Here is a 24,271-nt window from a genome sequence, read left to right on the forward strand (position 1 = left end):
TCGTCTTCTGGAAGAACAAAGGAGCAAGTTGGAAGGGACCATGAGGGTCATCTAGCCCAACCCCCTGCAATGCAGGAATCTTTTTGCCCAACCTGGGACTCAAACCCACAACCCTGAGATCAAGAGTCTCATGCTCTACCAACTGAGCTATCCTCAGGCATGGGTGCCTTGTTCTTCTCCAGATTAGCTAGCTAGGTTAGAACTAGAAACTTTTATAACCAAGTTATAAAAGTATTTCCTACAATAAACTACTTTGTTATTTTTCACCAGGCATAGGCAAACTCGGCCCTCCAGATGTTTTGGGACTACAACTCCCATCATCCCTGACCACTGGTCTTGTTAGCTAGGGATGATGGGAGCTGTAGTCCGAAAACATCTGGAGGGCCGAGTTTACCTATGCCTGTTTTTCACACTCTACAAGCATCTTTCTGTGTGTGATTGCAACCAATAGTGTCTACTCTTTAACCAAGATTACATGCCAAACTCTGCTTGCCCTGCATGCCAAAGGGTTTCAATAGGTAACTGACCCAAGTTAATCCCCATGATTTTCTTGTAGCAGAGGGGCATCCTAGAGGTTCTGCGGAGGACTGCAGGGCTGGGAGTTGCTATCCCTAGCCACTCTTGTGCCTGACTTGAGGTCCAGCTGCCTCCTATGTTGGAGCTGGAGCCAGCTGTGATTCTGTCACCCACAAAGTGGGATGTTTGAAGTAGCTTTGCCTGCAATGTGGAACATTCTGCGTCAACATCTAGGGAGTGGCCACAGCTAAGAGGTGAGAGGCATGCAAAGCAGGGGCAGGCAGGCAGGTTGTTGGCTTGGATGACTGGAGGGAGAGCTCCTGTTTGAAGAGCTGGACTGCAGAGGAAAAGGATGGACCCCAACACAGGTAAATTCAGGGGACACCTATCTCCCCTCCAGGCTTCAGGGCTTTTTCTTAAAAGGGGAGGGTATTCTGGGTGCTCCTCTGAGCACTTCCAATGAACATGGGTGCTGCATGAGTTTCACACTGCATGGAGCACAGCACAGCTCATGGAACCAAGCTACCTTCACAGGTGTCTGACCCTAAAGGACCAGGGAGGTGGCACCTTCACTGTGTGTTTCCCACTGTTGTGACACTTCTCTGAGTGGCCAGAAGTTTTAGGGCAGTGCAACCAGCTGTGTTATGGATAAGGAACAGCACAGGAGATGCATGGTGTTTTTGTAGTTTTGTAATATTTGCTTTATTTAGAAGTATACAAGGAGACCATAGGTGGAGGCAAACAGCATATAGTTCTGCCAGGCAGCAGCAGACCCACAATCCCATATAACCTCCCTAGACAGGGGTAGCTGTGCGTTGATTGCAAGGGAAAAATATAAGTATGAAAGGCTAATTTCTGATAAGGTTCAAGTTTGGGGCATGTAGTCTTTGGTGAGAGATTTAAAATCACAAAATATTTAGCAAAGTGTGGAAATACAGGCTGCTAGACCTTTAAAATATGCCCTTGTGAGTTCCAAAACTTTGCTCTTCTCCTAACATAGAAAAAGACCACACGTTGGGTAATTTAAAAATGTTTACTTACAAACTCTCCAAAGTCAGATTCCTGTGCTCTTCCATACAGCATTCAGAAAAAGGTGCCACGGGCAGTAAAACTTAGCTTAGTGGGGAAAGTTCCTAAATTAAAGTATAGGAGCACAAGAGGGGCTTGTTAGAGCCATGCAGCTAAATTGGAGCTGAGTTCATGTGGTAGACTGGGGGAACAAAGACTTGACCTAATCCCTCCCAAGGTGAGCTGAGCCTGGCAGGACAGTTTACTTTATGTACTTAACCCTTTCATACATTAATTAGACGTAAGCATGTTGGTTATATGAGGCAGGTTATCTGACACTGTGCTCATATGAAGGTCCCCCTCCTTTCACTTAATAGATTGAGAGGGAGCAAAGGCAGATTTTGACTTTGCAGATTTCTCTTTATCCGGGGAAAAGGGGGGAGGCTTTCCCTAATATCACAAACCCTAATTCTCAGGAGATTGGATTGTCAGAGCTGGATGATCTGGACCCAAAGCATTCACCCAGCACACATGCATAGAGGCAACCTATCTTGGCATGCTGCTGGGGACCTTGCAGAGAGGGCAGGTAAGAACTCTTTTAAGTTATTAAATAAAATTCAAGGCCATCCTGCTACTCCTGGCATGGCCAGCAGGGTGCTCCCTGAAAACACAGTGAGAAGCTCCCACTATGAGCAAGCACCCTGGATAGTGGCATTTCTCTGCTCAAAGTGCCTCAGCCAGTGCTGACAAAAGTTTGTTTTTCCAGAAAACTTTGTTCTGGTATCCTTTGTTTTCTCCTGCTACGAGGGGTGGGTCTTGGGGGGAGGGGTTGTTCTGTACGTGCATTCATTTCTAAATCAATCTCTTTTTCAGTGCCACGTGTCTTTTTTAAATAATCAAAACAATTTTCAACAACTTCAACACAAAACAACATTAAGACACAATAAAACAACGCTGAAATATAGCTTTGTGTTTTTAGCTTTAATTTATTTATTTAAAAGTACATTTCAATTGTTTGTTCTTTTTGCAGACTGAACTGGGAATATGATTAAAGGGTAGTATAAAATGCTCAGAATAAATAAATAAATCACGTTCTTTTGGGGGGGGCGGGGAAGCCAGCCACTAAGGGTGGCATTCAACACTGGTCCTACTGACAATAGACCTATGGAAGTTAATTGACATAATTAACTTAGGTTTATTGATTTCAATGGGTCAATTCTGAATTGAATACAGCCCTAAGAGCAAATCCCTACAATCAGCCTTGGGGGATAAGAAGGCTCCTCCATGTCTTCCTTTGACTGGATTCCATCTGTGGGGCTCTTTGTCTTTTCAGAAGGGGAGCCCGTCAGCATTCTTGGCCTCATCCTTGGCGTCAGTCTCTCCCTCTTGATACTTGGTGTCCTTAGCTATACCATTGCAAAGTGGTACCAGGAAGGACACTGCTGGAACAGTAAGTATGGGGTGTGGTTTGAAGTTGCAGTGTAGTGTAGTGTAGTGTAGTGAGAGCCCAGGGCTGGATCTGTAGCAGAGGCTGGGGGCTTCCACACAACTGCTGTAGGCATGACACTTGCCCGTTGCCCTGGCAATATCTGCTCCCCACACATGACCCATGGACCCTCTTTCCCCCCAAAAGGCATGAGGACCTTCCAATACAGAGCAACCGGTTCATTTACTGGTGGCTGCTAGAGCTACAATTGCCCAGTTCTGGAGAGACTTGGCAGGTGCTTGAGTCACATATCAGTACAACAAAGTACAGGAAACAGCCCTTTTAGAAAAGTTAATGTATAAACTAAGTGGTTCCAGAGATCAGAGCAAGAAATACAGGTTCACATCAGCATGGTTTGATTTTATTATGTATGTTAGCAAAGAGGAACATGGTCAAAAATTGCCTCTTGCATATAAATGCATCTGGCTAATACAATAGGTATTGTGTAATAATATTGTATGGTTCTTCTTGATGTAACAAGGGATGCTTATTCATGATGCCTATTATTATTATTATTATTATTATTATTATTATTATTATTATTATTATTAATTTACTGGTACAGGTATGATTTATTTTTATGAGCCAGCTAACGTTCTGTGAGTTTACGGGAGGGTCTACTGTTATCTTTTCTAACAGTTACTACTGTATGTTACTTTATTGCTCAGTTGTGATGTAAACTGAAATGTATTAGTTACATAAACACACATAACCTTTGTGATCTACATAAATAATTTGTTGTCTGCAGTTACACTGTAAAATTCAAATAAAAATTATCCCATTAAAAAGCAACAACATGAAGACTTTCCAGAAGCATTTCCTGCTGGGGCTAGCTTCTAATGACTCAGGTTAATATGTCCACATAGAGGGCTTTACCAATTTGCATACACTTTTCATATGCTAATTTATATGTCTAGATGAACATTTAGAAATAATTCATAGAATGATAGGTTCATAGAATCATAGGGTTGGAAGGGAGCCTGAGGATCATCTAGTCCAACCCCCTGCAATGCAGGAATATGCAGGTGTGCCTCATGGGGATCAAACCAGCAACCTTGGTGTTATCTGTACCACGCTCTCACCAACTCAGCTATCCATATTACATTCTAAAACAAGAAAATGACTAGTATTAGCCAGGTTACATTTCAAAGCACATTGCCTCTATTTAAACCCCAAGATACCATGCAAAGTGTCTACAAAGTAAGACTGGAAGACCCTCAGAGTTATCAGTCTGCCAAAATACTGCCCTTGTCATTGTTGAGCTACCCCTCAACTGGTGAGGAAGGTCTCATGGACAGCAAACTGTTCAATGCCACAGATGTGGAACTTGCGTCAACAGAGCACAGAGGTGCCTGAGCTGTTGAAGTTCCAGCTCATCACAAAACGGGTCTCATTGGTGCTGACTCATCCTGAGGGGTTTTGCCAGCATGACAGGGTATTTCTGAAAGCCTGACAAGGGGAGGGCAGAGCAGAAGCAGCTGAGGTGAGCAGAGGAAGGGAGATTTCAACAAGATCCCCAGGACTGCGAAGAGTTTCCAGTTATCCCTGTGGGTTTCACTCTGGACAGTCCAAGTGTTAAAATCCACACTTTTTAAAAACTATGAGGCCACACTGGGGTGGGGTGGGAAAGCGAGGTCAGACTCTGGGTTTCACATGAATTCCCATGAAGTGGCTGCATCCTAATATTTCAATGTTGTATTTTAATCTTGTTTTTTAAATTGTATTTTAATCAACATGTTTTTATTATTGGTGGTTAGCCGCCCTGAGCCCGGTCTTGGTTGGGGAGGGCGGGGTATAAATAAAATTTATTATTATTATTATTTCCCACATAGTCCCTGTATGTGGCAAGTAGCAGCTCAGGATGTGTGTGATTTGGACTAGGAAAACAATGCAGTGGAGAGAGGAGTTAATCAGGGGTCAGCAACCTTTTCCAGCTGTGGGCCAGTCCACTGTCCCTCAGACCATGTGGTGGGCCGGGCTATGTTTTTTTTTGGGGGGGGGGAAATGAATGAATTTCTATGCCCCACAAATAACCCAGAGATGCATTTTAAATAAAAGCACACATTCTATTCATGTAAAAACACCAGGCAGGCCCCACAAATAACCCAGAGATGCGTTTTAAATAAAAGGACACATTCTACAAATGTAAAAACCTGCTGATTACCAGACCGTCCATGGGCTGAATTGAGAAGGCGATTGGGCCGCATCCAGCCCCCGGGCCTTAGGTTGCCTGCCCCTGGTTAACATACATATCCTCCTCAACTGGGACAGTCCAACTTTGAACTATGGCCTCACACAACTACATGTGCTCTTTTAGGAAAGTTTAGGAGCTCTGCTCAGGGATCTCTGCCACCGCCACCTCTTGTGGGACCCTCAGGCCCACCCCATAACTTGTGGGTCCCATACTTGTCTTTCCAAGATGGAATGTTGCTGTCACAGACCCTCCAAATGTCCCTATTTTCCCAGGACAGTCCTGGATTTACAGAAACCGTCTCAGTTTCTGAGTTGATCCCAGAATGTCTTGCTTTCCCTTAGGATGCCCCTATTTTCATGGGAGGAATGTTGGAGGGTATGCTGTCAGTCTTGTGGTTCCTAACAGTTCCTTGACTCCCTCTTCTTCTTTTTCTTCCAGGGCCTAATTTTGTCTTCAACCTTTACCATATCCGGTAGGTAAAGACACACACCTGCATGCCATACCACAGGCCCATCTGGCCATGAAACTCTGCAAGACCCCAAGCTTTTAGCTCACCTTGGATTCTCTGCAGGGTGATGGTCACTATTAACAGAGGGAGGGAGGAGGGACAGAGGGGGCCCCTCAAGCACAGTCAGCTGACTACACATGCCAGACCATTGCAGCGACTGCTCACAAGAAAAAACCAGGAGAAGGGCCAGCAGAGGGCCAGAAAAAGTCCTCTGTGGAACTTAACGTATTGCATACTCCTACACCAATTTCTGGGGACGCGGGTGGTGCTGTGGGTAAAAGCCTCAGCGCCTAGGGCTTGCCGATCGAAAGGTCGGCGGTTCGAATCCCCGTGGCGGGGTGCGCTCCCGCTGCTCGGTCCCAGCACCTGCCAACCTAGCAGTTCGAAAGCACCCCCAGGTGCAAGTAGATAAATAGGGGCCGCTTACCAGCGGGAAGGTAAACGGCGTTCCGTGTGCTGCACTGGCTCGCCAGATGCAGCTTGTCACGCTGGCCACATGACCCGGAAGTGTCTGCGGACAGCGCTGGCTCCCGGCCTATAGAGTGAGATGAGCGCACAACCCTAGAGTCTGGCAAGACTGGCTCGTATGGGCAGGGGTACCTTTACCTTTACCTTTTACACCGATTTCTACTGGTTTGATGAATTACTTCCATTTTGGCTTTGTTTCCATCTTTGCCAACTGGAACCAACATGTTAAAACGCTCGTCTCCTGTTCTCTTATGTGTCTGTGTGTGCCTATCTAATGGTACTCTAGGACAGGCTTCCTCAACCTCGGCCCTCCAGATGTTTTGAGACTACAATTCCCATAATCCCTGATAACTGGTCCTGCTAGCTAGAGATCATGGGAGTTGTAGGCCCAAAACATCTGGAGGACTGAGGTTGAGGAAGCCTGCTCTAGGAGAAAATGAGGGAGTGGACAACTGTCAGTCTGTCTGTCTTCATCCCCTTTAGCAACCTGAAATCGGTGGAGGTGGAACTGGCCCCTCCCTTCACCATCAGTGGCTCCATGCGTGAAGCAGGAAATGGCTACGTGCGGTTCCATGACAGAGGCACGTAAGTCTGAAGAGCTGCCAACTCTGAATCTGGTCTCAGTGACTCTCTTTCCCAGCAAGATCTTGGCGCTCAGGCAACTGCTTCTCCAAGAAGTCTCCCAGGAGTTTTGGAGCAGCTGGACAGCAGTAGCCATTGGGCATATGGCTGCTTGGTCGTGGTGCTGTTCCACCCAGACTACCACTGTTGGTGCCATCTTTTCATACCCTGCACGGCTCAAGAGTCTGGACAATGTGTGTGCATAAAATGGGAGAGAGTCTCTTCAGCTATTCCTGGCTTTCTGTGAGAAAGGTTGCAGGACTTTTGACACAGTCCCTAAACAACCACTTATAGGGAGCAGGGCTGGAGGATGTTGGAATCTCTGGGTAGGTCTCAGGAGATTGTGCAAGCATCCAGATGAAACCAGAAGTTTGCAGAATATCCCTCCGCTCTGTCAGAAGCTGCCAGGCAGCCTCTGGGTTCTGTGCAGCTGCCCCATGTGGAGAGGCACAGAAGTGCAGGTTCCCATGTGTTTAGTGGTAAATGTACTGCCCTAGCTCTGCCTACCCAGGCTGCCCATTGAACCTCCCTGGACAAGGAGAGGGTTGCCGTTTTGCCTTCCTAGGTATTCTCTAGTTCTGACCCCATCCCAGGATTTCCACTTGCTGGCTCCTTGGTTCTGGCTCCTGGTTGCTGTTCATCGCCAGCTCGCTTGACCAACTCTTGGCTCCCAGCCCCTGCCCTCAGGAAAAATGGGCCCCTGACTTGGAAGGCACCAAGCTGGTTGCCTCTCAGTGCTAAAAAGTTTCCTTCTTTGGGGAAAAGTTCTTTGCTGCTTTGGTCAGCCTTCATCTCACCCCATTCAATGCTCGAAAACAGGACACTGTCCCCTTCTGCAAAGTGTATGAATGGCATGAATTGGAGTAGCCACTTGCAGGGATCTGACTCCTTTCTACCCCAGATGGTGGAACCTACCAAGAAGTCCCTATGCACCCACGCTTGCCATTGCCCCATTGACCAGGTAGTAGCTCCATGTCACATTGCACTGAGGCCCCATGATTCATGGTTTGGCAGTTCACCAGGGCAGACTAGAGAAAACTCTATGAAGTGTCCTTGGGGCGATGGCAGGCTGTGGTTTGGTGGCTTTGCTTTTTCAAGGCCTCGGTTTAGCTCCTGGCATCTCCCATTAATCCGTGCCTTGGATTGAAGAGCTGAGAGCATAGAAGCTTGGGGAGCTTCTCCTGGGAAGAAACAATAGTGCTGGGCATTATTTATAGGGCTGGGGGTTTACAAGAAAATGCCTGCTTGTACCTTCATTGTTTTATTCAAAGAGCCACCCTAGGAAAAATTCAACAGCTCCATCAAAAAAGCACAACTCCTGAGACCAAAAGACTTGCGTCTTGCTCTGTAGCTGCCTGGTGACCACTTCCTGAAACCTCCTTTGCATAACATGCAAACAGACTTCCTCCAACTGTCACACTGTGAGATAATTTGGGGAATGCACAAGGCTGTGGAATTTCTCCTTGGTCATCTGTGAAGCAGCTCCCTGTTTAGAGGAAGTCAAGAACTTCTGAAGGAGAGCTGCAATGTTGTGTGTGGGGAATTTTCCAATAAATTGTATCTGAAGGTTTTCCAGGCTTTCCAGAGAAACTATCTGTCTTGCACAGCTCAGCTCCAGTCTGGGGAGCTAAGAAACCACAGACCCATGAGGAGGTGAAGCTGCTGCAATTCCATTGACTTCCTCGTGCCCCCTAAAACTTTTCTGTTTAAGGAAGCCTCCTCAGACATCTAAAAGTTCATGTGTCTTTTAATCTGTAATTTTAGCTTAACGGCTGCTTTTAATTATATTTTGGACTTTTTAAAAGAACTTGAACTTTTACTGACAATTGACTGCATCTTTTACATTTTTTGTAAACTGCTTAGAGGCTTCACTTACAGTTAAGCGGCATACAAATTTTGTCAAATTAAAAAAATCAAATGCACAAATTATTTGTAGTGGTGCAAAACGGAGTGTGAGAACATAGCTAGGCTTTGAAAACAATTGCCTGCTATTGCTGTTAATAGTCTTGCTTGCCAAATACAGCTGTGCCTTATTCTTTAGGGGTGGGATTAAGTTCAGAGCCAGCTGCAAAGCACAACTCCCCTGTGGCTCTCTGTCCATGCTAGGGGAGGAGTTTCACTTCCTTGTTGCATCAAAACAAACCCAAGGCTCCCCTTGTGGATTTGGCTCATAGGATGGTTGGCAGGTACAGCTGCAGGTGGCTGTGGGCTGGACTGTGCCACTTCAGAGGGCAGAGGGGTGCTCAACAGTTTGAAACTTTCCTCTAAGTTTAAAAGCTCCAGGCAATAGAAAAGAAGGTGCCACTTCTAAAGGGCTGGGACAGACCTATTCTTCCAGATGTGCTGCCCATGCCCGCTGCAGTCTGAAGTGGTCTGGTGCAGTCATTCTGATGTATGTGCAGAGTAGTCACCTGATCTTTCCACTTGGGGGCAAAAGCTTGCATTTGCAAATGTACCCAAAGGGAGGGTACATTTAGCTACTCAGGACATCAGTGTGCTTGCAATCCACTTGACATCAGTAGGAAAAGGAACTGCCACCAGCTCTGGGGGCTGTGAAGTGCACAGAGCAAGACCATTCACTGGACCAGGAGCCTCTGCATCTGACCAGCACCTGCCAGGTGAGCAGTTCTGCACAAATGCAAGTACCTGGCCCTTGGGTGCTTCACGGAGGGTTTTCATCCCAAAGCAACGCTTCAAAGTGGCATGGCATTTTAAATAAATAAATACACTGAAATGCATTGATTTTTTAAAAAAACCTTGTATGCTCCAAATAGATTTACAAAATAAATAAAATAAATAAAGTCAGTTTGTACAAAATATTTTGAACATTTAGCGACCTCCCTATAATCGTACTAATCCTGAAAGAAGCTCACTGAATCCTCTTCCTAAGAAAATGTAGGGCTGGCAAGGTGAGATTGGGCATGGAAGCCAGTGCCCAGCTGAACAAATATATTTCTTAGCACCCTTCACATCAGTGGCCAAGGCAGGGCATCCTTGGCTGGCCCTGGCATTGCAAAGGGGGCTGAATCTGGGCTAGTGCAAGTTCCCTCACTAAGGAGGAGGCAAGTCTATCTTCTGAATCGTCTGGAAGGGCCCTTTGCTGCTGCCAAGGGCAGATCCAACGGCTTCCTTCGTCTCTGAGCACCTCTGGCTGACATCAGAGGCTGAAACTGGGCTTTCTGGGCTCAAAGCTTCTCACTGCTGTACAGGGAGGAGGAGGGGGTGGCAGGTTGGCTCAGGGCCAGCAAAGGGACCACCACTTCAGAAAGGCACAGGCCAGTCCTGCTGAGTCTGTGTCTATTGCTTACGATGGGGTCACCATCCTTTCTATCTCCAAAGCTAAATGCAAGGGTAATGATGTCTGCCCCAAAATGAATGGTAGGCAGCTGAGGAATCTCTGCGCGCTTTGTAGGAAAGGACACACACACACACACTCATCCTGAAGACACTGCAGCTGTTGCCAGCAACAAGCTACCAGTGCTCAGTGTTGCAGAGACAACCCCAATGATGTGTGAAGTGTCCTCTCCTTCCACCGCCCACAGCTACCTTCCTCTAGTTGCGGCAGACCTTTTCAGGCTGACATGCACCACTGCCTTGACCTCCCTTCTTGCATTCGGGTCCCAGAGCTTCTCAGAAACATCTGGCGTCATCAGCCTCCTTCCTGCTGCATGTTTTATGTCTGTGACTAGAATAAAACATGCTGGTTTACACGTATGGGTTTTGGGGACAGAGGAAAAGTGTATCACGGGGAAGGGATGTCAGAACTAGAGCTCTATCTGCCCAACAGAAAGGGACGGTCAGGAGGGTCCCCGATCCTGTCCCTTCCACCCTGCAGCCCCCACCTCTCTCTGTGGCTCCATTAGAGCTGTGCTATCTCCCATTGACTCAGCTTATTGGGGGGCAGTCCTTGCACCCAGTATTGTGGGAGTGTTGGGACACCGAGGCTCAGCTGCGGAACAGAGTTCGCTTGTGGGGAGATGTGTGAAGAGGAGCTCGCCAGCTCTTGCTCAAAGAAGCCCAACGCCAAGAGGGTCTTGGGGAATTCAAGGGGCAATCCCAGCTGCTCCAGGGGGATGCTGGGAGGGAAGGGCTCTTTCTGTTGCTCTGTTCTGCCAAGAAAGTCATTGGTAAAAGTCCTGTCCCTTGCAAGGCCAGAGGGAGCACAGACGGAGGCCTGTTTCAAGTACCCAGTAGCCAAGACGGGCTCCAAAGGGGTCATCTCCTCTGTGCTGAGGGGAGGCTGGGAGCAGCCCAATATCTCTGAAGGTGTCCCTGACTGCTTCTGGTACCCAGAAAATATCTGGGCCTTGGGTGGGTCCTCAGCTTCTGGAGCCACCTGCTCTGTCCCACTGGAAGAAGAGGGAGCCTCCAGCAAGAGCTGCTCCTCCTTGCTGAGGCCACCCATCTCGTCCTCTTGGGTGCCTCCCTCTTCACTGCTTCCCAGAGACAGCCTCCCCAGGCTGCCAGAAGGATCCTGCAGGCAGATGCCACTGTCTGTGCTGCAGCCACTGCTGTCCATCAGGTTCCTGAGCACTGCACCCTGCGTTAGCAGCGTCGGCAGCCAGAAGCAACCTTCCAGTGGTGCTGGTGCTGCTCCCATTCCACACTTTGTGCTGTTAAGGTGGACAGGGTCCTTCGGCCCCACGGAGGAGAGCGGCTGGATGGCATCCACCTCTAAGCACAATACCAAGTCTTGCATCCTGAGTGGAGGCTTCTCCTTTGGCACCCAGTGCAGACTGTGCTTTATGGGAGATTTCTGGGAGGCAGAAAGAAAAGATTTCAGTTGTGGCTTTCTGGCTTCTGTACACTTCTGCCAACCAGGTGCTGGTCACAGCTGGAAGGGCCTTTCAGAAACCAAAGCCTGTCTCTGAGACTCCGCTCAAAATTCCAACCCCAGTTGCAGCTGAAGACAGGAAGGTAGCTTGGGGGAGGGGCAGCAGACAGGCCTGGCTTGGGGAGCAGACCACAGTGTCCTCTAAGACCTCACAGCTGATGCCCACTCCACCCCCTGCCACCCTTTGCCTAATGATAGAACCAGCTTCTTGCTCGATAAGGAACTGAATCCACCCAGGGGAAGTAAAGAATTTGGTGGTAGAGAGGCAGCTGTTGTGGGGCTGGAAGATGTGGGTTTGAGTCCCACCCCCAGTCATGAACTCAGCGTGGATAGGTCAGTATCTCTCAGCCTCAATCCCTATCTGCAAAATATAAACATTAGCAACTTATTTTCTATGGCTTTGCCCTACATAAACCTGGTTTTCTTTTATAAGCACTCCCTGAAGAAGTGCAGGCAGCGACTCTCTCTTCAAGACTTTTCCATGGCCGCAGAAGCACCCCTAGGATTCAGTTTCCTATTTTACCTGTACAGTTGGACTACCCATAGGGAGAGAGGGCTCTGAACCTCCCTGGAAGCACTTACCAGTAAGAGAGGTGCCTCTTTGGGTTTCCTCACATAGGCACAGGCTGCTCCCAGTCCCAGGCCACAGAGGACGATCACCGTCAGGAGGGCCAAGCTGGAGATGAGGATGGATCTTACATGGTCTGCAAAGAAGAGAGCAGCGACCTCTGATTATTCAACCGGATGTCCTGATGGGGGAGTTCTACAGGCATCTGCGGGAGATTGCTAAGTGCACTGTAGAGACAGTAGTACCTGGAGAATCAACTGTGGGACCTGGGTCTGTGTCCCCTCCATTCCTCTCTGTGTGCACTGGCTAGCTTGCCTCCCTCCCCCTGCCCTCCGCAATGAACCAAGCCTCCTTGAGGAGGTGAAGGAAGGGACTGGCGCAGCTAGGTTCCTTACATGAGAATGTGTGCAGATGCAAATGTGTCAGAGACACATGCTATGGAGAGAGAAAGGGGGTTGTAGCTTAAGAGCTCAGTTGGTAGAGCATGAGACTCTTAATCTCAGGATCATGGGTTTGAGCCCCATGCATTGCAGGGGGTTGGACTAGATGGCCCTTGTGGTCCCTTCCAACTCTACAATTTTATGATCCTATGAACAGCAACCCCGTGGACGCTTTGTGGCAGATGCAGAGGGCGGGGTCATTAGCTACCTGGGAGATGCTTCCAATGTCTTCTGCTGTTGACTCTTCGCCAAGCATTTAACTGGGCTGCTTTATTTGGGCCCCTCCTGCCTTTGCAATCCCCTCCAGTGGATCTCTCTTCCTTCCCCGCCCCCCCATTCTCTTTTTGGTACCTGTTGATCTCCATCCTCTCTCTCTCTCTCTGCCACACAGAAGAACAGTAAGGAGTGGGGGGCTGAGGAGGAAGGGGACTGGAGCCTCACCTTCCTTAGTGGGTATTGAGATACACTGCTCCTCTGTCCTCTTGCCAGGACTTGGCTGGGAGACCACGCGTGGCTCCACACTGATGCAATAGCGCTCTCCCCATGACAGCGATGAGAGGTTAAACTCCAGGTTGGTCTTAACATACTCAAACTGCAGAAAATAATGTGAGAGTTGTCACTCCAGCTCAGTCCAACTTCAGCCAGAGTTCACCAGGCTGGCCAATGACATCCAGCTCTAGCCAATCCCAGTCAGTGCCAAGAGTGTCTCCTCTGTCCCCTGGCATCCTCAAAGAGACTAGCCCTCCCTATGCCAAAGGGACTGGCCCTGGCCCTTCTCTTCTTTGTGGGAAGCACCTGGAACCTTCAGCAACTGCCTCCCTCCCTAGTATGCCACCAAGAGGGCTGGGAACAGAAGGGACCGCCTAGGACAGGTTCCCTGCCAGAGCGTGCAGTGCCCATCCAGAAAGAGCGCCCCCAGTGGCCAGCAGAGCAGAAGGAGGGACGGCAAAGTGGGTGCTGTAGCTGGGTGCTCTCCCACCCCTATCACAGGTAGACCTTCCCCCTGAACTCTTCCAGCCAGGGTGCCCTGCCATCCACCACAGCCTTACCTGGGTATTGTCAGACACCTTCCGGATATGGACATGGTATTCCTCCCACTGGTAGAGGTCCTCATAGGTTATATTGTGCCACCTGCTGGTCGGAGGTTGCAGCTTGACTTGGATCACGTTGTGGGAAAGTGATAGGCTCACTCCTGCCAGTCGAGGAGTTGCTGGGAAAATGAAACAACCACAAAGAATTAATGGGAATTTCTGCTGGGGGAGTTCTAAAAACTGCCTGAGAGTGAAGTTCCAAAGTTAGGAAAATACTGTTGTCCTAAATTGGGGAATTTGCCCTCTACCCTTCTCACGACAATTTGTCCACCTCTATTGAGCAAGCCCCGCCCAGTCCCTGTGACTGAGAGGTGTGAGTGACAGTCACCCCTTGACATAGCCTGGACCCAGATCCTGTAAAACAGAGAAGCTGGAAAAACCCTTCAGCCATGCTGGTGAAGAGTTGTTCCCATCCCAAACTCCAATGGCCTTTCATGTTTCCTGGGGTGCGCAGACACCGAGCACACAGCGTACCAGTAGCCAAGAGGATGCTTGCAATTTTTTTAACAGGCCTGACTTATAATGTTGCAGTTCTGCTGGCTCGGCTCTCCATTATTATTATTGTGCTGCTGGGACTTGTTAAATAGATTTGGATATTTATTAATTTAGTCATTAAAAATAGATATTTCTTTGCAGCTAGGAAAACAAACAACACAAAATAACAAACCAAGAACAGACTGTAAGGTCACAAATTGTATTAACTATGCATGATTGCAGTGATAGCATCTTCAAGTCTTACTAATTTCGTGATTTGAATGTGCATTGAAGGTTTTTTTAGGGATTATGTTTTATTCCGTTTCTTGTCACAATCTGTTAGCCACTTTGGAGAAATAGGCTAAGTAGCAATTCTAAACATAAACACAATGGGACACAGACCAGGGAGCTGAGGGGCGGAGGGCTCTGAGAGGCGGCCAGCCACCCAGGATTGCAACGTTAGAAAGCTGCCTTTATGGGTCCATCTAATTCAGCCTTGCCTACACTGACTGGCAGCTGCTCTCTAGGCAGGAGATGCCAGTGGGGATTGGGACCTCCTCACGCACAGCAGCCTCTCTACCATCAGTCCAAAGCCCTTTCCTCGCTGCTGTCGCGCAAGGAGCGCGCATCTCCTTGCCCGACGGCGGGGCTGGTCAAGCGCACCAGCACCTAATCCGGATTCTCTGGCGCGGTTCACCCACAACTGCCGGTTTCCTGGGGGTGGGGTGGGGCGGCTACCTGTCTTGGGATCGAAGCGATTCGTCTGGGTCCAGTTGGAAACGCGCGTCCCGGTCACCGTCCGGACTCTGGCGAAGTAGGACTTCGAGGGCTCCCGCGTCTCGTAGGAGAGGTCGCAGGAGTGGCTCCGGACGCGCGTGCAGTTCAGCGCTGGGTTCCAGCCGCCGATCTTGCCGTATCTGCAGGAGAGGACCGGGCGAAGCGGGTGAGCGGAGAGGAGGAGGCCGGAGTGGCGACGGGGCGGGGGGGTTTGCCTTGGATGTGGACAGAGACCCTTCCACACTTAAGACGGCCGGTGCAGATGTCCCACCAAGACCCCCAGTGCCTCCCGCGACGGCCCTTTCCCTTCTTACCGCATGTACTGGACGTCGTACAGGAGGAGCCCGTGTCCGGTGCTCGGTGGCTCCCAGCGCAGCTCGTGCTGAAAGGTCTCGGCCACGAATCTCACGCGCTCGGGCGGGGCTGGGATCTTCCCTCCTGAAAAGGCAGCGGTTACCGACGGATTGTCCTCGGTTAGCTAGGCACCGCGGTGAGCCCAAGAGGGACCAAGCCAGGGCTCCGGGCGGGCCAGGGCATCTTCCGCCCGCTCTACTCCAGAGGAGGAGGGCGCGGCCACGGAGAGACCCAGACTTGGCACCCTCAGAAGGCAAGGAGAGCCCCGCGGCTGGATCAGAAAGCCAAGCCCCACGCCCCGTCAGGCCCCGCGACCCTCTCCTGCCCGGGATCCTCACCGTGTCCCCGAAAGCAGCGCAGGAGGAGCAGCAGAAGCGCCGCCAAGAGCATTGCCCCGTCCCTCCAGTCCAGGCGGCTGCTGGCCAGCGAGTGAGCGAGGCTGCGAGGTGGGCGGGGAGGGAAGCGCGGGCAACGTTTTTCGCTTCCCTAGGGGCAATCCCCGCCTACGCCACCTCCCTCGGGGAATGTCCCGCTGCTTCTCTGGGCAGCCCGGCGGCGCGTCCCCCTGAGGAGGCGAGAGAGCACTTCTGGATTGGGGACTGAGCCGCGCGAGAACCAGCGGCCCAACACTGCAGGCGGATCCGTCCACCTGGTCTCTTCCCTATCTGCAGGTTTTTGTTTTGTTTTGTTTTTTTTTAATTAAACATTTGAGAAATCAATTAACAAATCATAGCAAAATACAAATTAACGGTTGTTCCATTGAAAGCAGTCCCGGTGAGTTCCAAAGGAGCTCATATAGCATAACTTTACTATTTCACCCCAGTTGGCTTTTCCAAAGATTTCCGTGCGATTGTGAGTTTATGCCAGTACCTTTCCGAGCACAATTCAAAGGGTTGGTGCTGACCTTTAAAGCCCTAAACGGCCTCGGCCCAGTATACCTGAAGGAGCGTCTCCACCCCCATCGTTCAGCCTGGACACTGAGGTCCAGCGCCGAGGGCTTTCTGGCGGTTCCCTCACTGCGAGAAGTGAAGTTACAGGGAACTCCTGTAGAACACCCTCCCATCAGATCTCAAGGAAATAAACAACTATCTGACTTTTAGAAGACATATGAAGGCAGCACTGTCTAGGGAAGTTTTTAATGTTATTGTGTTTTTAATATTCTGTTGCGAGCAGTTCAGAGTGGCTGGGGAAATGCAACCAGATGGGCAGGATATAAATTATGATGATGATTATGATGATTATGATGGTAGTGGTCTTCATAGATCAGGCAACATGCAGGTGACATGCCAGTTTTTCTGCTAACCCAACAAGCATGACCCTCGCCTAATTTCCAGCATTCAACCACAATGAATGCTGGCCTGCATGGCTCAGTTGGTTAGAGTGTGGTGCTAATGATGCAAAGGCTGCAGGTTCGATCCCTGGGGCAGCTGCATATTCCTGCATTGCAGGGGGTTAGAATAAAATCATGAGGTTGGAAGGGACCCCGATGGTCATCTAGCCCAACCCCCTGCAATGGAGGACTCTTCTTGCCCAACGTGGGATATGAACCCAGGGCCCTGAGATTAAGAGCCTACTGACTGAGCTATCTCAGCGGGTTGGACTAGAAATTCTAGAAAATCACTAGATTATCCTCAGCGCCCCTTCCCAATCTACAATTCTATGGTTCTCTGCTTCCATCCCTACTACTGCTGTTTGCAGGTGTCTGTTGAGGCTCCTGACGGACAGCTGCTCAGCCCTTTCTTGGGTGCTGCGGCGGCATATCTGTGGGGCAGGATCAGTGCCAGATTTACATATAAGCTAAACAAGCTATAGCTTAGGGCCCTACTCTCTTGGGGCCCCCCAAAAAAATTAAATGAAAAAAAAACCTGGATGTACAATTCCAAAATATAAGATAAAAAATAAGATAAAATAAAACGTACATACAGCAAGTGTTTTGTGTTGTGTAGATTCCTATGGTGTAAGTAATGGGCCCTGCCTGCTAGCCTGCTCCCTAAAGTATCACTATCACTATCAATATACTGTACTTCTTAATTGTATTTCACTATTAATATACTTCTTCCTAATTGTATTTCAGTTCAACAATTACCTTGATAAAATACACATTTTGTTATGTGCAAATGGCTTTAGATACCTGTTAGGTCCATAAATTACCATACTGTATAGCATATATTCAACACAAAAAACAGCGGAAATTTGTTGTTGACTAAGGACAGCTGGACATATAAAGGGCCCCCATTACCTTCAGTAGCTTAGGGCCTCATCAAGCCTAAATCCAGCCCTGGACAGAGTGGAGTCCACATGTCAGTTTCCAATGGGGTGTGTGTGTGTGTGCAATGTCCTACCTACGCCCCTTGCCGAGCCCTGCCAAAGAGTAAAGTTCACTAGTTGGTGCGCACGTGGAAGCGTTTAGGGGTGTATTATTGATGGGGGCAGCATGAGCGTAGCCAGTATTTATGCTGGGGGACATCAGGACACCCACCTGTCACCATCCTTTTGTCCGTCTCTGTCTAGCAGATTCAGAATGAAATGATTTAAATTACTTTCACTTAAATTACTTAATTCTTTTGACCTCAGCGAGCATTTCAGTTTCAAATATCCTGATTCCTTCTACTTTCAATTTAGCTTTTCCTTTTTTTTTTACCTGATTTAGGGGGGCAGCGGCCCCCCTGGCTATGCCCATGGGAGTTGGGGAGAGACAATTGAGGTTTAGTATGCTGTGGAGTGGGGGGGACACTTCCTCCCCCCTGCTCACTATGTTAGGCCTGGAGTGGGTGTTGTCATCCAAAGAAAGGGATTACCAGGCGATTCTGCCAGAGGAAGGGAGACGGTGTCCCTCTGGGGGCTGTCGGGGGGGTCTTTCCTTCCTCCCCCCCAGCAGGGCTCTTCTTTCGCCAGTCATCAGGGTCTCTGCCGCTGCCCCTCCTCACGGAAGCGCGTCCAAGCTCCCAAGGGAGATAAGTCCACGCGCGCCCCTTGGTGATTTTCCGCTCGTTCTAATACTGACCCGTGACTCAGATTTAGTGTGTGCGCCTGTGTTTGCCTTGTATATTGTTGGGGAAAGCCAAGTGTGAGTGTGTGGGGGGTTGTCACAGCTAAAGTCCACCTCCCAGCTTCAGTTTCAGGGGCTGGCGAGGATAAGGTGACAACACACAGGGGCGGTGGGGCGGGTGGGAATAATAATAATAATAATAATAATAATAATAATAATAATAATTTATTATTATTATTATTATTATTATTATTATTATTATTAATAATAATAATAATAATACCCCGCCCATCTGGCTGAGTTTCCCCAGCCACTCTGGGCGACTTCCAATCAAGTGTTAAAAACAATACAGCATTCAATATTAAAAACTTCCCTAAACCCGGCTGCCTTCAGATGTCTTTTAAAGATAAGATAGTTCCTTATTTCCTTCACATCTAAAAGGATGGCGTTCCACAGGGTGGGTGCCACTACTGAGAAGGCCCTCTATCTGGAAGCGAAATGCCACCTCTCGCGTGCCCTGTGTCTGCCACCACCGTCTTTCTGACCTTTGGCTGGAGGGGATCCTAAGAGTCCCTGTCTCGAGTTTTCAGGATGACGTCCCCGGACCACTGGTCACATCCTGGGTCTTGATGAAAAGGCTCCACCCCACCCCCAACCGGTCAGAAGCGGCACGTCTATCCTCAGGCAGCGATTGCCGTCGGGTCGGGGAAGGAGAAAGGGCTCAACTTCCCCTCTGCTTTGGGGCAGCTGGGAGAAACCCAAACTGCAGTCTCGGCCGGCTTCTTCTTCCTCCCCACCCGCCACAGTTCCACAGGAAACCCCAGAGCGAAAACAACAACCGAAATGGGGAAGGGGGAAAAGAGAGAGGCTTAGAAGAAAGAAGCAGCGCTTCGAGAAACGAAAGAGGCAGCAGCGCAAAGGGGTACGGAGGGGTTGGCAGGGCTGGGCAGGGGCACGGGGGCAGCTGCCCGCCAATCAATACAAATCAATACCCTAGCAAAAGCCTGCCCCCCTCAAATCCTGGCTACTACACCCATGGCTGGATTAACCATTAAGCAAAATAAGCACTTGCTCAGACATCAAGGGCAGGCGGGCACCGCAGAAATATTCAATTGCTGCATTTACCATGGACTTTGCAATTAGAAAAAGGCGCCCCAGGGTGCCATGGTCCACTGGCTGAAAACCACTGCCATAGAGGCTGCGCACGGAGCTCCATTTCTCAGTCCTCCTGCCATACACCCTTAGAGATCACCAGGGGGAGCTCTGGAGATGGGAAACGTAGGAGAAAGCTCCTGCAAAACTGCCTGACCTCACCACACACACACGGGGATTTGAGTACAGTGCATCAATAACACTTAAAGCCCAACAGGGACATTACCTTAACACTCCAGACACCAACCTGCTTGCCCCAAGTGACCTCCAGGATGGACAGCAACAGATGAAGGTGTTCCCAATGTGGAACTGCAGCCCTAAGGAGCACCTCACATGCTGCTCTTCTCTCTGTTATGCAGCTGCCAAAATTACAGAAGCCCTGCTGGAGCAACCAGCTGGCGACCCCATACGTAAACCTTTGCCATCCTATCCCATAAGTTCTGTGACAAGCACAATTACCAATATCCTGCCTAGTGCTTTAGCCCTGACCTGAGGATGAATCAAACACTCCACAGGTTGAGGATCTTAAGGAGCAGGCAGGGCTCCCTGCATCCAGTGCTGAGGAACCCTTTGAACTCCCCCAGCTCCCAGTTTATACTGGACGATGGAACAGTCAGAGGAAGGAGCAGACTTACCCTGTCTTTGAGAGAGCCAGCAACAACAGCTTTGGTTCCAGGCCAAAAAGCAAACCACACAGTATATGTCCACACAGCCCTAGTTGTTGGTCTTCTTGTGAGTAAGTGATCCCTGTTGCAACTGTGCTTAAGGGGAAGGTTGGAGCAGATGAGGTTCCCCTCTTGCTAACAGCAGCACAAGTCTCTGGGTCCTTGCTCCTGAGTCTTGACCTCCTGCTTTCAGCTCCCTGTGATATTGACCCTGGAGTTGCTGCCTGACTTTGTCTCTGGGTCATGTTTGGACTTAGTCTGACTCACTGCACTTGACCTTGGCTTGTTTGGACTGTGCTTCCCTCCTGCCCTCCTTGGTGCATATTTTGGTGAATGCTTCTGCCTTCTGTAACTGGGACCCTAGCCTCCTCCTGTCAGATTCAGTGGCTCTGGAACCAGCTCTTTCTGTTGGTGAAATGGTAGCTGTAAGCAAAAGCACTCTCTGTCTCTGCCCCCGTATCTGCAATATGGGACAATAATGTATCAGCATCCTGCATTACAGGACTGTTTTGAGCAGCTGAAGCGTACACCACTGGGCATAGCACTTCAAACACTCAAAAGCACTAATACAGTGGTACCTCGGGTTAAGTACTTAATTTGTTCCAGAGGTCCATACTTAACCTGAAACTGTTCTTAACCTGAAGCACCACCTGAAGCCTCCTGCTGCCGCTGCGCCACCAGAGCACAATTTCTGTTCTCATCCTGAAGCAAAGTTCTTAACCTGAAGCACTATTTCTGGGTTAGCGGAGTCTGTAACCTGAAGCATATGTAACCTGAGGTACCACTGTACAAACACGGAAAATAATTATAGTTGTGTCCAAACTGTAAATACTGTGTGGGAGGGGTTGGGGTGCATACTGAAACTTTAGGTTTTGTGCAATTAACATGGATTAAAGTGCTATGTTGCCCTAGCACAACAAGTCCCTGTCTGGGGGGTGGGGAGATGGAATATAAATACTACTACTACTACTACTACTACTAATAATAATAATAATAATAATGTCCACTGGAAAAGAAAACCCAACCCAAAGTGATATTTGAAGTTCCTTCAGATGACCTATTGAGGATTTATTTTGAGTTGCTAGCACAAAGCTTACATGGAGGTTAGAATATATCTGGTCTTCACTGAGCCTTCATCCTGATGTCCTTGCAGAGTGTTCATATATCTTCCCATTGGTAATTCATTACCCCACACTTCAAAATGCAGACTCCCATCACTTTCTAAACTGCAAAAAGTCCAGTTTTTGTGTGTGTGTGTGTGTGTGTATTTATTGTGCTTGGGCGATAGATCTCTTTAGTCCTCTTCAGTTGTATGTGCTTTAATCCCTTCTGCGGGGTACATTTTAAGTCAGGAAAGTGTTGGGGGAATGCACAGAGAAATATAGGGCGAGTGAATGATGACTTGGAAGATGTGTCAGCACCCCACAAGGAAATCAGGGCGAGTGCTTATTCTTTTATAACTGCCTTGTAAACAAACTGGAACGAATGCTCAATATAAACTTGGCAAAGGCTATGCACATATGTGGAGTCACAATAAGTAGGGTGTCTCTGAGCATGTGTAGAATGCCATTGCATAACTGTGGTCAGCCCTCACAATTTTGGCTCTGTGAGAGCAAGGATTCCCATGCAGGGCCAGATTTAGGTTTGATGAGGTCCTAAGCTACTGAAGGTAATGGGGCCCTTTATATGTCCAGCCGTCCTTTGTCAACAACAAATTGCCGCTGTGTTGAATATATGCTTTATGGACCTAATAGGTATCTAAAGCCATTTGCCCATAACAGTCCATGCAGAATGTAGGTACCCTGTATATAGAAATGAGCAAACCAGTGATATTTTAGGGAGCAGGCTAGCAGGTGGGGCCCATTACTTACATCATAGGAGCCTACACAACACAAAACACTGTTGCTGTATGTAGGTTTTATTTTATTTGTTTTCTATCTTATATTTTGGAAATGTGCACCCAGTTTTTTCCCCCTTTAAATTTTTTTGGGGCCCCCAAGAGAGTAGGAACCTAAGCTATAGCTTGTTTAGCTTATATGTAAATATGTAAATATGCTCCCATGGCAACGAGGAGCCTTTCCAAATCTGAGCCCTGCTCCTGTTCTTTGTTGCAACTCAGCTCCTAGTGAGAGACAGAGATGGGCTGGAGGCTTGAAGAGGCAGGAACAGCTTCCTACCTCCGCCTGACGTTGCCGTTGCATCTTGCAGAGTAGGCTGGCCGAAACCGTCTTTGCCAATGTATCTTCTGTGGGAGCTTGTGACACCAGCCCATCAGTATGATGAGTGAACTGGGAAGCAGCTTTCGTAATGCTTTTGCCACGTAAGAGCAGTAATTGGCTTCCTCGTCCTCAGGTGCTTCCGGCCTCCCTCTGCTCTGCCAGACAAGACGATCAACCGGTTGTGTAAGGCTGGTGCTTGGGAAAGGCACCTCAGCAAAACATCGAACAGTGCTCAAGATGACCAGCTGAGCCTGGCGACAGGCAAGGACAGCGCTTAGGGTTCAGACGTCCCCCGCTGGATATAGCCCACATTTGGACTTAGTACAGAAGAGGCCTTTCATCTGCTACTGACTCATGCAAGGACACTTCATTTTATTCCGTGACTCTGCTACATTTACTCAGGACCTTTTGGTCAAAAACACATCTCTGAGCGTTTAGTCATGGTACCTGGCTGGAGAGATGGGTTGCCTCTATTGTCCATACAGCAAGCTCCTCACCAGAGTCCCTTCTTTGGGCGTCTCTCCCCATCATATGTACAGCAGCCAAGGAAGAGCCTTGTCAGTAGTGGCCCCACTTATGTGAAACACCATCCTCTTCTGAGATGCCCAACATTTTTTTTTTGAGCTGCAGAGATGGGTTGTCAGTAACACAAGGCAACTGAGGTAAATACCCCCTAGTGGTAATCTTATAATAAACGTAAATAATCTATCATTTGCTGCACTTGGACTTGCTTCAGCGTGCTTAAAGTGTCGGACTGCGATCTGGGAGACCAGGGTTCAAATCTTCACACAAAAATGAAGCGCACTCACTTTTAGTCTAACCTACCTCACAGGGTTGTTGTGAGGATAAAATGGGAAGGGGGAGAACTACGTATGCCACCTTGAGCTCCTTGCAATAATAGTAGTAGTAGTAATAATAAATACTGATCTCAGAGAGGCTTGCCTGGCTAATACCGATCCTGGTGTCATTTCAGTGCCAGGCAAAGGTGTTTCTTTATTTTATCCTGTCTTTTAGTTCAGTCTGTTTCATTTTGACTTGCCAGGGTTTGCTGTTTGTTTTAAGGTGTTATTACTGATTTTTCGGGGGTTTTGTATATATATTTTAATATATAATTAAATCCATTTTGTGGTGTTTTAAGATTTTGAAAGCCATGCAAGGAATTTTTTTTTTTAAAAAAAGAGGCAGAGTATATATTCCTCAAATATAACAAATATTAATAAATACATGTGGATGCATCTGGATTCATGCCGCTCCCTCTTCTAAAGACTGAGGGTGGGTGACAGTGATCCTTATCCCCAAGAAACACACAGGAATCGAGTGTGTGCAAACCAGACATCCCTTCTCAACCTCCGAAGCCCAGTTTGCAATCTGCGTTCGCATTTCTTTCCCATGGTTTCTTCACCCTGGAGCCAGCTCATCCTGCCCCTTGAACCTCCTTCTCCCTTCCCCAATCGAAGAAGACAGTCTGGCTGAATCAAACTTCTCTGGGGAGCCCAGTGTCTGTCGAAAGGCAGAACTGAATGAGACCAAGGGATCCAAACTCCCAGCCTTGGGGGTCACTGCTGACTCACTCTGCCTTAGCACAAACATGGATTCACACACACACACGTACACACATACAGACATGTACACACCTGTCCTGAAACCAGGGGGGATACTGAGCCTTTGGCTGCTGCTGCCTTTGGATGCTAGACAGCAGCCCAGAGACTAAGTGAACAAAAGATGTGGAATGTTGTAAGGGGCTTGCATCTTTGCTGGGGATGCAATGGCTAAAAAGAAGAAGAACCCAAAGGGAAAGAGTATACCATCACTGCAGTTCCTGTGAGAAGTGAGGTTACAGGGAACCAGGCAGAGAGCCTTCTCGGTATTGGTGCCCACCCTGTGGAACGCCCTCCCATCAGATGTCA

At 48.7% G+C, this 24,271-nt stretch overlaps 2 protein-coding genes across 2 annotated transcripts; one reads left to right on the top strand and one right to left on the bottom strand.

Annotated features, from left to right (window-relative positions):
- The first annotated feature begins 2,011 nt into the window (after positions 1 to 2,011).
- On the top strand, positions 2,012 to 7,952 carry SMIM35 (small integral membrane protein 35). The gene is made up of 4 exons (XM_053367107.1): positions 2,012 to 2,110; positions 2,858 to 2,974; positions 5,643 to 5,676; positions 6,664 to 7,952. Exons 1-4 carry the CDS (start codon positions 2,023 to 2,025, stop codon positions 6,767 to 6,769), a joined length of 345 nt encoding a protein of 114 aa, XP_053223082.1. The 5' UTR covers positions 2,012 to 2,022; the 3' UTR covers positions 6,770 to 7,952.
- A 1,603-nt stretch (positions 7,953 to 9,555) lies between these two features.
- On the bottom strand, positions 9,556 to 15,834 carry IL10RA (interleukin 10 receptor subunit alpha). The gene is made up of 7 exons (XM_053367108.1): positions 15,678 to 15,834; positions 15,300 to 15,423; positions 14,947 to 15,125; positions 13,693 to 13,853; positions 13,085 to 13,235; positions 12,218 to 12,339; positions 9,556 to 11,557 (listed from the first exon to the last, which is right to left on the bottom strand). The coding sequence occupies exons 1-7, from the start codon at positions 15,727 to 15,729 to the stop codon at positions 10,661 to 10,663; spliced, it is 1,686 nt and encodes a 561-aa protein (XP_053223083.1). The 5' UTR covers positions 15,730 to 15,834; the 3' UTR covers positions 9,556 to 10,660.
- Positions 15,835 to 24,271: the final 8,437 nt, after the last annotated feature.

The sequence above is a fragment of the Podarcis raffonei genome, chromosome 15, assembly GCF_027172205.1.
Source record: "Podarcis raffonei isolate rPodRaf1 chromosome 15, rPodRaf1.pri, whole genome shotgun sequence".
NCBI lineage: Eukaryota > Metazoa > Chordata > Lepidosauria > Squamata > Lacertidae > Podarcis > Podarcis raffonei.